Raw genomic sequence first — 15382 nt, 5'->3', positions numbered from 1 at the left:
GAAAAATTATACATAAAAGTTACTATTTACTTAGAATAAGAAAATAACAGCAAATTACATTAGTATTTGGAGATTCAGGTCTCTTTCTCTGAACTCTCTTTTTAATTGTACTATAGTTTTTTTTTTTTTTTTTTAGGAGACCAGAGTTTTATTATTACTCAATTTAGCTTCCTATTGTACTATAGTTTTAAAAATGGATACACAATTATGTAAAGGGCTAAATATTACCATATATTACTGTACATATACAGTAATCTATATATAATACAGATTATGTACAATAATAATTTTACATATTTATGAGGTACATGTGATATTTTGATACAGGCATACAATGTGTGATTATCAAATTAGCATACTTGGAATAACCATCACTTCAAACATTTATAATTTGTGTCGAGAACATTCCAAATCTTATATTTTAGCTATTTTGAAACATGCAATAAATTATTGATAACAAATAATTTATCAATAACTAATATTTTTACACTCTTGTGCTATCAAATACTAGAACTTATATGGAGATGTTTCCTGATTGAACTTGCTTTCCCTTCCCAAAGGAAATTGTGAGAAATTGTTGCAATTCCTAGCAACTCCCAGTCTCAGAAAGACATGTGCAAGGTTGAGGGCCTCTTAAACTTCATTAGCTTCGAGGTAAGCCAGCTCTGCTACTGGGTGAGGGGATGTCAGCAGGCAAGGAGCTGTGAAGGACTAGGCGGAGAGAAACAAACCAGAGAACATTTCTCCCCTCAGGCAACCATAGAGTGGCCCTTGGAGCAAGGCTTGATGAGGACTCCTGCATGTATCTGACAAGAGATACAGCACTGAGTTTGTGTGTCAGGGAGTAGAAAATCAATACAGAACCATAATGGTACCAGTTCATAAGAAAACCTTTCAATATTTTTCAGTCAAATCCCTCCTGCCCCAAGCCAGACCCAAAACTGGAGAAACTAGAAACAGAAGAGGGATAGAAAGAAATCAAGAATGCATTACATTCCTTCCCCACTCTAAATTCTGGAACTTGAAGTTTGTCCAACCTGACATGGGGCTGATGACCACTAAATTGGATATGAGATAGAAGTTTTGAATTAGTGCAGTCTGAACCAGATGATTTAATATGTGAACATACATAGAAGGCTCTGGAACCTGCATGATATTCCAGTAAGGGAAAATAAAGTGGAGACCTACAGAGTATGTACACCATCAATGAAAGAAGAAAACATTCTTTTGATACCGTAGAGACTGATTTTAGTGAATGAATTATGTAGAAAACACTTTAAATACTCAATTAGTTAACACGATGAGAAAGAGAGCGAAAACTATGAAATCATATATGCTTCTAAATTCTTACCCAAAACCTGGTTAGCATTTCCCCCCGCTGTTTCTCTAGCAACAACGGCTGCCTAGAGTGGGAGATGTTTGGAGGTTCACTGGTAAACTTTTACAGTTGAGAATAATCTAACTAAATATAAAGTAATCTTCTAGTACAAGGGACACTTAAATCCTATGTACAATTTCAAAGATATGGACTACAGACAGAAGTGTAGCAGTTAAGAAGAAGGGTTAAATATTTGAAAATGTCATTAGTCTAAATGTGTGATAAGAAATTGATCTGAAATAGGCTCTTTTTTCCTGTGGTATTTAGAAGAATAGGGTAGACTGCTGAGCTAGATTAGGGGTAATCTGGACTAGATACAGAGTAAAAACTAAAAGATCTCAGCAGGTTATTCCTAGCTACATGACATTGTGAAATGACAATGAAGACAAGCAAAAATTTTGTGAGGGGTTGCAACTTATTACAGAACAAATGGAAAAGCTAAGACCTGATATCCTGTCTTTAACCGGATATCAGTTCTTACTATTGCAATTTCAAATTCGATTTATGACTCCTACCTCATTTTGAAGCGCTAAATGAGTTGGAAACTAAAAACCCCAGTAATCACAAAAAAACTGCCTTCTTTCTACTAATGTTAAAAAAAGTCTACAAAATGAGATAATAGGGAAAGATGGATTAAAAGTAAAGAATAAAGGAAAGAAACTCACCTCTGTTCACATGGGATACTGAGAATAATAATTTCCGAATGCTAAACAAATACGTACCCTGTTTGAAGCTTACTTAATATGAAAACATTATTCATTTGAATTGGGTTTGATTTCTTTAGCTCAATTAGTTGAATAACACTAATTTATCCATTTGTTGCCCTAGTGCAGTGGTATGCAAATGGTGACCTTTTGCTAAATCCTGCCAGTCACCTATTTTGTTAAATAAAGTTTTATTGGAACACAACACAGTCATATCCATTTGTTTACATTTTGTCAGTGACTGCAGTCATATGCATTTGTTTACATTTGTTTACATTTTGTCACAACACAGTCATATCCATTTGTTTACATTTTGTCAGTGGCTGCATTCCTGCTACAATAGGAGAGTTAAGTTATTGCAATACAAATTCTGTTATTTGCTATCTGGCCCATCACAGAACATGTTTGCTAGCCTCTGCCTTGGAACATGGAGGATAGCATTGGTTAGTGATGAGTAAAAACTATGAGAACAGTTAGAAGCATAGAAAGCAGATTCATTGAGATGTGGAAATTATTGACTTTCAATGATGATAAAATACATTTATATGTGCTTAGGTCCTGGTAAAATTAAGAATAAATTTAAAATTAACGTCTCAATAATTATTTACTGTAATGTCAGTGATGTAAGTTTCTAGTGTCGTGGTTATATAGGGTATATTCCCAAACCTGATGTTCCTTTTAATTACTGTTTAACTTATTTAAAAACATATGGCTCAGAAAGGGGAAAGTGATTTAAATATTATCGTTTAATTTACTAACCTTCCTATGCCCTTTTGGAAACAGCTTGTTTTAAATCCATAGAGATTTGGATACTCAGAATAACCCTTCTGTATCACTTTCTAAACTGAATTTCACTACATGCAATTTGGATTTCTCTGAAATGAGCAACCACAGGGGTTTGAAAATTCTAGTACAGATTTATAACAAAATGAAAAAAGATTGGACACTGTCCAGAAACTTGTGATGGTACTCAAAGCAGAATGACATTTGCTCAGTAAAGCTGCTGAAGTGTTACTTTCCTTAATACTTTTCAACATGAAATTTGTCTTCTTCTAAGCAGATTACATTTGTAGACAGTGTAGGAACAGCACTTTACGGCAGTAAATTAGATCAACCAAGGTACAAAAATTAGTGATGATTTTGCTTACAAATATCCATTGTAACAGCATTTCATTTTGTGAACCCTAAGGTCTAACTCTATGGCTCTGAAACTCTGTTCATTCACTACCCCACTCTTGCGTAGAGAGCTGGTTTCTTTAGGGGTTATCTCATATTGTAACACTATTATTCTTTACTTATCGGGGAAAATAGGCGTGTGTTTTCAGGAGATACAGATTAGAATGCCCGTGTGTGTGTGTGTGTGTGTGTGTGTGTGTGTGTGTTGAAAAATCTCTCTTTCTTAAGGTTCTCATAAACCCCATTAGGAAACATTCCCCAACCTTTCGATTAGAGTCCTGGCCCAGAACGATTAAACTGTGATGAGGAATTGTTATGTGTATTTCAAAGTAAAAACTTTATGCATACATGCTACAGTATTAAAACATCAGTATCTGCGTATTTTGAGAGGAGCAAGCAGAGAGGTAAAAGGGTTTTCTTCCTGTCTCTGTAATAATCATTCTTTTATTCTGAACATAAACAGTCTATTACTTTGAAAGTAAAGTAATATAACGTATAAGCCTATAAACAATTTCATCAGGCCATCTTGTCCATCCTCCCTGAATCCAGAAAGGCTGAATATTAACACATCTTATTGAAATTGATCTGCTATTTTGAAAGCTGTCTTGCATCCAATTTTCTCTTCTGAGAAAATAGGAGGAAAGACAAGGGAAGTTTAGAACGCTGCCTAGATGGGCTCAGGAGTGAGATCAGGTCACATGGCATGGACTGAGGGGAAAAAAACAAAGCCAAAGGGTGAGAAGGACTGGAAGAGAGTTTAGAAGATTTTGGAGAAATCCACTTTATGATGTGGCAGCAGAAAGAAAAAGAACCTTTGGCTTTGGCTAACAACATAGACAGGAAGTGAGTTACCAAAATCATGAAGTCAGTTCAGATCCATTTTGTCAAAATCAGAATGGGCTCACTCAGTAGCACAGAGTTTCTCTAAATTTCTTTCTTGGAAGACTCTACACTGCTCTGTGTATGCCAAGTGTGAGTATGCATCTGTTGAGGGAGAAAGTTAGTCATGGTGACAGCCCTCTGTGTCCTACCTCTTTGAAACGTGTTCTTCTTAATGAGCTGAAACTGCTTATGGTCTCATTGGGAGTCTACGTTCCTCTTCAGTACATTTTCTGGTTCTCCTTTTTGGATTACTGCACAGACTGTCGGAGTGCTAGCTGTAGGGTTGGGTATTGGTGGGAAGACAGTATTCTTATTCTGGTAATCTCCTCCGTGGTCCTATAGCTGTCTGTTTTCTTATATTAAACTTCTGATATACTATAGGCATCTCTTTTTGGATATTTTCAAGAGGTAAAAAAAAAAAATTGTTATTCTGGAACTGGCCAACTCCAGTGTATCATGTGTTGGAGTACACAAGGTGATTGTGGGAATATAAGTCATAGCTGCTATGGAGCAGCATGTCCTATATGCAACGGTGTAAGTAGTAGTTTACAGGAGTTGAGCACTGGCAATCAAGATAGAAAGCATGTTGTTCATAAGATGTGAATAAGTGTTATACTTAATGATACACAACTGCTACATCTCCATTTGGCCAGCAATATAAAGGGACATACAGATCTGCAAGTCTTTAAATAGTGCATGCCTAATCAGTTGACATTCCAGTAGATTTCTCTGGAGTTGTGGTTGAGAGGTTGAAAGATTTAGAAATGAGTATGGAAGGCGAGATAATGTACATGATGAAGACTGACAGATACAATTTGTTTTGTGGGAAAATTTACCTTAAGTCCTGAAGAGCTGATAGAGCTTCCACACTAGAATAAAAACTCTTTATGTTTTTTGAATATACGTCTTTGATTTACATATACCTTGGCTCTTAGTTGGCTCTCAGGCAGTGTTTGTTGGAATAAGTCTAAGAGAATCAATATATAAAGTATAAATAAATCTAGGACTGCTTATATATATCCTGTTAGGATGATTATCTTTATTGTTATTTTCAAATACATATTAAATAACTGAGATTGGAATTAATGTGATGTTCTTTAATTCATGCAGATAAGAGGTTTACTTTATTTAACATGTACTTGGCTTACAAAATATCAGAAAGTTAATGTTCTAAAATAAACCTTATCTTTACCAATTTTTCTGAGTTGGTAATGTTAGACACTTTTCCAGGAAATGAGAGTGTATTAGTTTTCTATTCCTGAATAACAATATTAACACCAATTTAGCAGCTTAAAAGAACATACTAACAGTTAACTCACAGTTTCTAAGAGCCAAGTTTGGGCATGGATTCACTGGGTCTTCTGCATAAGAATCTCACATTGCAGTAAAGGTATTGGCTAGGTTGGGGGTCTTATCTCAAGTCTTGATTGGGGAAAGGGCCCATTGTCAAGCTCATGTGGTTGGTGGTAAAATTCAATTCTTCACAGTTGTAAGAATGAGGGATTCAATATTTGCTGGTTGTCAGCCAAGGGACACCCTCAACTCCTTGCTTCTTATTGGCTGGAGGCTGCCTCAGTGCCTTGTCATGTGGGCCTTCCCCAAACTGCTGTTTGCTTCCTCAAAGGCAGCAAAAGAGATAATCTCTTTGTAACTTACAGCTTACACTTCTATGTAGTCTAATCCTGGAAGTGACATCTCATCACCTTAGTTTATTGGATAGTCTGTTGGTTAAAAGCAAGTCACAGGTCTCATCCACAGTCAAGGAGGGAAGATCACACAAAGGCATGAACAACAGGAGGGGGACTGCAGGGCCATAGGAGAGTGTGTTCACCACATATAGGGAGGGAGAAAACACAGTTCTCGTCACTTCTGTAATTTCATCAGTAATAAAGCCTCATGGAAAATATTTACTTAGGTTGAATGACACAAATATTTCAGACATTAGCAACGTCAGTAGAGAAGTTTTTTCTTGTTTCTGTTTTGCTTAATTCAACAGAATTGCAAGTCCTTTTGCAGGATTCTGAAGGTTGCCTTGCTAAATTATTTTTGCATTATTAGATTTTGAAAAACAATAGGGTATTAGTGGGTCCATTATAAAGCAAAATACTTGTTGAGTAAAGCCTTGAGGAAAGTGATGATAGTCAAGGAGATATCTTCACTCTCAGCCCCCAGATTTACTCTCTTTTAGTTCTTTAAATCTGTATCTGTGGTACTTATGTTCAATAGGTCTATGTTGCTGTTGTTATTGTACCAATGTATAAATCTGTATAAATTCACTGTGTAAGTCGCATACTTACACAGTGAATCAGAAGCCAAATTTCTAGACACTCTAAGAAACTCTCTCTTCCACTAACCATGCTTTTTTTTTTTTTTTTTTTCCAAATTTATTACTGTCATTCTGCGATTGGTAAATACATCACCTTGATTTTATCATACCTGTCCAGTCCTCTGTTTCTTGTCTTTGCGATTTGGTTCTTTCTCTCTCCCTCTTTTTTAAAATTTTCTATTCTAGCGATCACTATCAGAGCTTGTTTCTGTCTACCATTTTTTAATCCTGTTTTTATTGATAAAATTTCTCTCTTTTCTACACTATGTGTGGAGATATTTACTTTTATGGAGTCATTATTGACTGCTTGATAACTTGCCCCTTGAAAATACTGAGGTTAATTAATTAAAATATTTCCTGTGTGATTTGGTCAATTTTTCCTTGACTTGAATTATTGTAAGTTGTATCTGTTTCAGCTTCCATTCTGTAATTATTTGTAGCCCCAAAATAAAGAATTCTCAGATGACAGAAGAAAATTGGGAATATGTTTTACACTGTTCAAATGAGACTCCCTCAGGGTTGATTCAGTTAAGACATTTAAGTGGAGCAAAATTAATTTTAATTAAAATCTTCTTAAGTTTATAAGCATGATAAATCTGCTTCAAGAAGCAAAAAGATACAGGATTGCAAATAAAAAGAGAAAACAGATATAATTTTTTCTTCATCTCTAATCTTAGCAATCTAAGCAGATTCTTTTTTGGCAGATGAATAAAAAACAAATATAAAAATTAATAAATATATCAAAATCATCACCAATGAATAATAGCCTTTCATTCATATTTATAAAAAGCTGGAACACCTAGATAAAAATGTGGATGCATTTGAAATTGCCAAAACCAGGTCTAGTTACCTAGTTATTGTCAGAGTCTGAGAATCTCTTGTCACTTGAGTTACAATATGTACATTTCTTTGGAAAAACAAGAATATACCACATGTGTGCATAGTCTAGGTGATACATAGAAAAACTTGAGAGTCCTGGACTTGTCTTTTCCCTCTCTCAGAGGACAATGCTGCTGGCTCTTATTGCTTTAAGAATTTGGAGTCATGCAGTGTAGGTTGGGAATCAGGAGTCTAGTACTGACCTGAGGCAGGTGCCATTGTTGCGGCACAGATGATGAGCACACCAAGGGACATGGCAGTTCTCGATATTCTTTCCACGTCGTGCTTCATCGATGATAAAGAATTCTTTGTTGTTTATTTGAAGGTCTAGAATGCAGCCCCTGAATCCATAAACAGAACCTGCTTTCTTATGAATTTGAACATTTTCAGGAATATGACCAAGGAACATTGATTCAAAATATACCTGTAGAAAAAGTAACAACAAAAAATAGGGTGTTGTCAGATTATGTGGAAAAGATGTAGGATGTTTGATTCTGTAATTAGATGTGTTTTAACGTGTTTTTCAGTGTAAAACAGGTTGCTGCTGTTGGTTAGTTTTGTCACTTCTACTAGGTGGGGAGATAGACTGTTTTAGAAAATGGTTCTTTTTTATATCTCTTTTTTATCTCTAACAATATCTAATAATATTTAGCAGAAAATTAGACACTCAGTAAAACTCGCTGATTGATTACTTTGAAATGATTTTTCGAGCTGATGTGTTTGCATTTTAGTGTGAACATTCCCAAATAATAACTAAATAAGAAAATAAAGCCATGTTAACTAATTGTTGTTAGGGGTTGAATTGTTTTCCCTCAAAATTCATATATTGAAGTTCTAATCCCTAGTACCTCAGAGTGTGACTTTAATTAAAAATAGTGTCATTGCAGATGTAATTCGTTAGTATAAGGTCAATACTGGAATAAGACAAACCTATAATCCATAGGATCTTTTGGACATTTATAAGGACATTTATAAGGACAATAGTCTTTTTTAGGACTTTTATAAAGAAGGCTGGATACAGACCAACTGGCACACAGGGAGATTGCCATGTGAACAAAAAGGCAGAGATCAGGGTGATGCATCTATGGGCTAAGGAACATCAAATATTGCCAACACCTTACCAAAAATGAGTTGAGGGGCATTAAACAGATCTTTCTCAAGTCATCATATGGAAAGAACCCTACAGTTCTTGAGTTTCTAGTTTCCAGAGCTGTAAGAACTGTAAGACATCTCTGTGGTTTAAGCCACCCAGTTTGTGGTGCTTTGTTATGGCAACCCTGACAAACTAAGGTAATCACAATATATTATAAATATCCTAAAATATGAGCAAAATGTATGGTGCTTGCAAATAGTGCTTGGAAAATTGAAAATGTTACCGTTTCCTTTCTCCAAAATTTGAACATAATACGCATGAGAAGTAGAATTTTGCTTGAGTAATATTCACTTCCTTAATTCACATTTTATTCCAAAATCAGATCAAGAAAAGACTCGTGCTTTGAGAAGACACAAAAACATCACATCATCTTATTGGGATTACTGGCTAGCCATATGCAGAAAACTGAAACTGGTCCCCTTCTTACACCATATACAAAAAGCAACACAAAATGGATTAAATACCTAAATGTAAAACCCAAAACTATAAAAACCCTGGAAGGCAATCTAGGCAATAGCATCCTGGACATACGAACAGGTAAAGATTTCATGACAAAGACACCGAAAGCAATTGCAACAAAAGCCATAATTGACTAGTGGGATCTAATTAAACTTAAGAGCTTCTGCACAGCGAAAGAAATTGTCAGCAGAGTAAACAGACAATCTAAAGAATGCGAGAAAAATTTTGCAAACTATGCATCTTACAAAGGTCTAATATCTATAAGGAATGCATACAAATTTACAAGAGAAAAGCAACCCCATTTAAAAGTGAGCAAAGGACATGAACAGATGCTTTTCAAAAGAAGATATACATGCGGCCAAGAAGCATATGAAAAAAGTTCAATATCACTGATCATTAGAGAAATGCAAATCAAAACCACAATGAGATACCATCTCACACCAGTCAGAAGGGTTACTATTAAAAAGTAAAAAAATAACAGATGCTGGCTGGGTTGCAGAGAAAAAGGAACACTTACACACTGCTGGTGGGAGTGTAAATTGGTTTAGCTATTGTGGAAAGCAGTATGGTGATTCCTCAGAGTTAAAGGCAAAACTACCATTTGGCCCAGTAATCCCATTATTGGATATATACCCAAAGGAATAGAAATCATTCTACCATAAAGAAACATGCACCTGAATGTTCATTTCAGCACTATTCATAATAGCAAAGGTATGGAATCAACCTAAATGCCCATCAATGACAGATTGGATAAAGAAAATGTGGTACATATACACCATGGATGGAATAATATGCAGCCATAAAAAAGAACGAGATCATGTCTTTTGTGGCAACATAGATGGAGCTGGAAGCCATTACCCTCAGCAAACTAATGCAGGAACAGAAAACCAAATACTACATGATTTTCATTTATAAGTGGGAGCCAAATGATGGGAAATTATGAACACAAAGAAGGAAACAACAGACACTGGGGTCTACTTGAGGGTGAAGGGTAGGAGGAGAGAGGGGAGCAGAAAAAAATAACTATTGAGTGCTAGGCTTAATTCCTAGGTGATGAAATAATCTGTACAACAAAACATCATGACGTGGTTTATCCATGTAACAAACCTTCACATGTACCCCCAAACCTAAAAGTTAAAAAACAAAAAAAAGAAGTCACACCATCTTAAAGGCAACCAAGCCATTTATAGAAAATTAGTAGAATACAGAGACTCTGTAAAATTAGGGTGTTGATCTACCTTTATTTGATCAATACATCAGGGCCACATCTTACAAGGGAGTTAGTTCTAAAGATGGCAAATAATATGAATATTTCGTAGAAGCTAAATTGTCTTTGGAAATCCTTTAGTCACCACATTGGAGACTAACATGCTTTCTCCAGATGATTCCAACACAGCTACATATTTCCTCCAGCTTTGGAATAGCTTGCTGTTTTTTCAGTGCAGCTGTAGATGAAGCTGGCATTTCATGTCATGTTGTATAAAAACCCTAGAACCCCCCAGTGTGTGGTGAGATGTACCACTGTCAGACACAAGAGGAAACTGATACTGAGTACAATAAATTAACTTCTCACATCTGATGTCCATTGCAGAGCTTATGCGCATTGACCAGAATGATGTTAAAATCACCATACATGATTTAAGTTGCTACTTGATTTCTACTTTCCTACCCTCAGCAACATATATAATTGAATTCTCATAATTTAGATGTACATGAAATGCAGATCCTCTCTGTAAGAATTTATGAGCTACAATTGAAGTCTAAATAATCTGGAAATAAGACCCTGCTCTTCAGGGCTGTTAGGCATATGGCAAGTAGATGCAGCAACATTTGTGTGGGAAACATCTCTGATATCCCAATTCCCAAAACACACATTCATACCTCAAGCTGACATCTGAAAAGTATTTAAATTGGTATTACAGATACAATAAAATGGAACACTGTCATTGCCAGAATTAAAAAAACTAAAGCCAAATCATTAAGTTAGGGGTCTGGCGGGAGGAGAGTATGAGAGATGCCCAGCAATATTGCTTTACGTTTATACTAATACGTGCTGTTTTCATGCGGATGTACTTTTAGAGAGCAGAAGCATGTTTAATTCTAGGAAGAGCAAAGCATCTCCATGACCCATAACAAGTCAAACTAACTCTGTATTTGAGATCTGGTTATTTTTAAAAGACTGAGTCTCTGCTCCTAAGGGCGTCTTTAGTTCTTCTTTTTTTTCCTGAGTATTTCTTCTTATTTGGATCCCAGAGGGTGACTATCTTTGGGGATGTTATGGTGGAAGCTAAAACTTTCAAGGTGTATCAATAGAACTGTCACATAGCATAGGTGTATTTCTGTTTGTTTTCACATTCTACAAACTATTAGCAGACCTGTCTATCAGCTAAGGTAAGTGATCCACTGTTAATGCAACTGGGAACTATCATGAACTTTCAGACTGCATCCAAAGGATGACCTTCCTCTTACCGTGGATCTCTGACATCTTTGTGTATTGATCACACACCTGGAACAGTGAAGCTTTCACTGTTTTGACAAGTGTGCTGTTTTAGCACAAAACTGGTAGAGAATGGAAGAATACTCTCCTTTTCTGTCGGTAGTAGGAAGGTATGAAGGAAAGTCTATAGAGCTATCAATGATTTATTAGACCATTAAAAAACACCCAAACAATGGAAGTAGATGGCTCTTGTATTTTTTCTGATGTGAGACTCATGCTTAGTTGGAGTCCTGAAATGTCTAAAAAAGCAGATGCTGTTGGCTACACATACATAACCATTAAAATGGTCGACTTCTTCTATTCTCAGACTTTCAATTATACAAGAGATGACTTTTGTGTGTATAATTATTCCTAAGGAGATGGATCTTTAAAATAAGTCTTTTCTAATAATTCCTTGTGAATCAGACTATGAAGAGTAAAGTCTGACATCAAGATATGATGTTACAAGATAAAAGCACAGAGAACAGACATGGACAATCAAGAAAGAATTATGAAAATAATAAAAAATATCAATGATAACTGAGGGAAAAGGACTCCATATCTGACAGGAGTGAAATGAACACTTCCTTTCCTTTCAGAGTTTCTTTTTAAAGGAAGAATATATTTATTCTTTTATAATACATACGAATAAAATAAGAAAATAGGCAAAGGGGAAGTAAAATTCTAAAATCCAGCAGGCAGGAGAGAGGGTAGATAAGAAGCTGTCCTATTTATTTTTTTGTTTTGTTTTAATTTAAATTTAGATGTTGGAGTACTGCATATCTTTCTGTATTAATATCCTGATTCAATGTTTACTTTTATTTTACATTCTCAATTCTGTGTCTGAAGTTAAAGGACTTGTGTTAACAAAATATGGGGAGATGATTATAAAATACTTTTTGGTTAAAATTAATTATCACTTACACTTGTCTTTAAGAATATGATGACTTACAATGGAAACAAACTGGCTTTTATTTAAGAGTCATTACCATTTTTGGTTTTTAACATTATTTGAATTGTATAGAAACAAATTTAAAATCAGAAACATTAAGTTTTGGAATAAAGATGGATAAGAAATGTTGGATAAAGTGTTTCAGAAGGATTTATTGAAGTAACTTTTCACATGTTAAAAAAGCTTAAATTCTTAAAAATTATTTAAATGAAATAAGTGAAAAGGGATAAAAAATAACACAAGCAATATTTATCAAAATTCCCATTCTTTTGCAGTTAAAGGATTGCTCTCTCCCTCTCTTTCTCTTACTTTGCCCTAAAGTATAATAATCTGTGAGCATATGATATCTTCTATGTTAATTTATATTTATTTTTAGGACAGAGCCTTCGCCCTGATTATCTTGGGATTCTGGGCGTCCATCGAAGTGCCTTGAAAATAGGAAGTTTCATGCCCGTTTTTTACAAATGACCCTGCTTCATGAAATCCAATCCTGCTTTTCCTCAGTCTCTTAGTTGTCTTTAGGCCTCTTTCCCTGTGTTTTGCTGCCTTAGAATCTCGATATTTTGCTAGATTCAGCACATGGGATGTCGTTGTAAGATCCCACTCAGAATAAATGTTATATTATTATTCTAATATACCCTTCTGTATTTAATATATATATGGCATAGTGCATAGGACAGTAGCTCACACAAGTTTATTTCTTTAAAAATTTGATAAATATGAGTGAAGTTATTATTGATGTTATGATCAATAATGCACAGTTAATATTTGATTCTTAAGGCTTTCTAGGCTAGGAAATGTTCTCAAAATAGTATCTCCTCACCTTGTTGAAGGGACAACTAAACTTTAGAGAAACAATGATAAACTGAGTTGCTACTTTGTGAACACATTGATCTAGGGAAGTGTAAATAGAAGTATGTGGGATTACTCTTGTCCATAAAGAAATTAAATATAATTTAGAGAATGAAATAATAAAAAAATTGTTGCAAAATAATAGCATATAGGTCAGCAAGATGGCAGAATAGGAAGCCCCAGATCCTCCTTCCCCTGTGGAGACACAGATGCAACAAAAATACATGGACCGATTCCCTTTGTGAGGATTTAGAAAACAGTTAAGAGGGTCCCACATGTCAGGTGATTGTGAAGCCAGCTATATCAAAGCTGTAAGGAAAATTTATGGCATTCATTCATTACAAGTCCACTCCCTAACATCGCATGGCATAATGAAGAGAAAACTCCTTGCTCCCAGTTTTGACTTGGGAAGGGAAACAGAAGACTTAAACATGTCCAGCATTCAGACTCCTTGGGGAGCTGTCTGAGTGACTGGCTTTTGCCTTTTCTGACTCCGGAAAGGGTACCACACTGGAGATCACTAAGAGCAAAGGTGATGGTTTGGACTAATATGCACTCATTCACCACAGTCTCTTGTCCCGGCTTAGCATGGGATCAGAGAAAATTCTCACCTTCCAGCTTCTCACCAGGGAGGTAAAGTAAAGAATTAGGGCATGCATCCAGTGTTATGGCTTTTGGGGGGCTTCTGTCTCACTAGTTTCTGTCTCACTTGTCTCAGAATGCTGATGGGACCTGGCTTACTCTCAATATCTGGGGACTACTGAGAAAAGAAGAGTGTTTGGAGGCTTATTCCTGCTTCAAAGGACCCAGGGTAGAGAAGACAGAGGCTGGCATAGCTTGGTGACCTCTCCCTCAGGAGAGAGTAGGTAAAAGAGTGGATCATGTACCCAATGTTCTGGTTTTCAGAAGGCTGCAAGAGACTAATTTCTATCTTGTTTGATTGAGAGTGCTAATGGGACTTGGCATACTCTAGAAGTCTGAGGGCTTCTGAGACTAAGAGAGATGGGCAGCTTGTAGCATATCCAGAGAACCTATAGTACCATATACAGAAGGTAAAGGGAGCAAGAGATTATGAGCTCCTGAAAAAAGAAACTGGAAAATCACTTTAATTTGGAGTCTGCATGCACAAGTTCAGAGAAGACACATCCATAGGAAACATTTGAGAGGACTGCAGACTGATGGTTAAAGGTCTTTCCCTGTGCAAAACACCAGTCCAAAAAGACTAGAAGAAGTGGATGTTTTATCAAATGTGTGGATTCCACCACAAAGTTAGAAAGCAAAGGAAGACAGAGGAAAGCATGGCATAATCAAAGGAACAAAATAAATCTCTATGAGACAACCCTTTAAAAAGAGATCTATATGAATTACCTGACAAAAAATTCAAAGTAAACATTTTGAAAATGTTCAATGAAGACAGAAAAGTGATGCTGAACAAAATGAAAATATCAAAAATGAGAGAAAATATGAAAGAGAACCAACCAAAAATTTTGGAGCTGAAAACTGTAATGCCCGAATTTAAAAATTCATTACAGAAGTTCAACAGCAGTCTTGGTCAAGCAGAAGAAAGAATCATAAAATTCAAAGACAGATCACTTGGATGTCACAAAAGGAGAAGAGAGAAAGAAACAAGAAAAAGCTTATTCATAGAAATAATGAATGAAAACTTCATAAATATGGGGAAGAAAATGGACACCCAGAATCAAGAAGCTGAAGTAGTCCAACAGAAATGAACATAAAAAAGTCCACTCTGAGACATATTATAGCCCAAAACAGAATTTTAAAAGACACACAAAAAAGGCAACTTTTCATGCAAATGGGAGCTCCCACAAGACTATCAGTAGATTTTTTCTACAGAAACCTTGCACATCAGGAGGGAAAAGGGTGATATATTTAAAGTGCTAAACATTTTTTAAAGGAACCTGCAAACCAAGAATACTGTATCTGCCAAAACTGTCCTTCAAGAATGAAGAAGACATAAAGACTTTCCCCATAAACAAAAACTGAGGGATTTAATCATTAGATCTTCCTTACAAGAAATGCTAAAGGAAGTTTTTCAAGTTGAAATAGAAGGATACTAGACAACAGCACAAAAACTTATGAAAGTATAAAACTTGCTAATAAAGGTAAATGTGTATACAAATATAG

The 15382-nt window shown here is 35.5% G+C and overlaps 1 protein-coding gene across 1 annotated transcript in view; it reads right to left on the bottom strand.

The window, feature by feature from the left end:
- Positions 1–7490: 7490 nt before the first annotated feature.
- LOC135970601 (protein eyes shut homolog) overlaps positions 7491–15382 on the bottom strand; it is a 230428-nt gene continuing 222536 nt past the window's right edge. Inside the window, exon 5 of the mRNA XM_065543892.1 lies at positions 7491–7769. Coding sequence (XP_065399964.1) covers positions 7530–7769 — 240 coding nt within the window. The 3' untranslated portion in view covers positions 7491–7529. The remainder of the gene's footprint in view (positions 7770–15382) is intronic.

The sequence above is a fragment of the Macaca fascicularis genome, chromosome 4, assembly GCF_037993035.2.
Source record: "Macaca fascicularis isolate 582-1 chromosome 4, T2T-MFA8v1.1".
In the NCBI taxonomy this organism is placed as follows: Eukaryota; Metazoa; Chordata; class Mammalia; order Primates; family Cercopithecidae; genus Macaca; species Macaca fascicularis.
The sequence above is the reverse complement of the archived record's forward strand: the minus strand, read 5'-3'. Positions and strand labels throughout refer to the sequence as shown.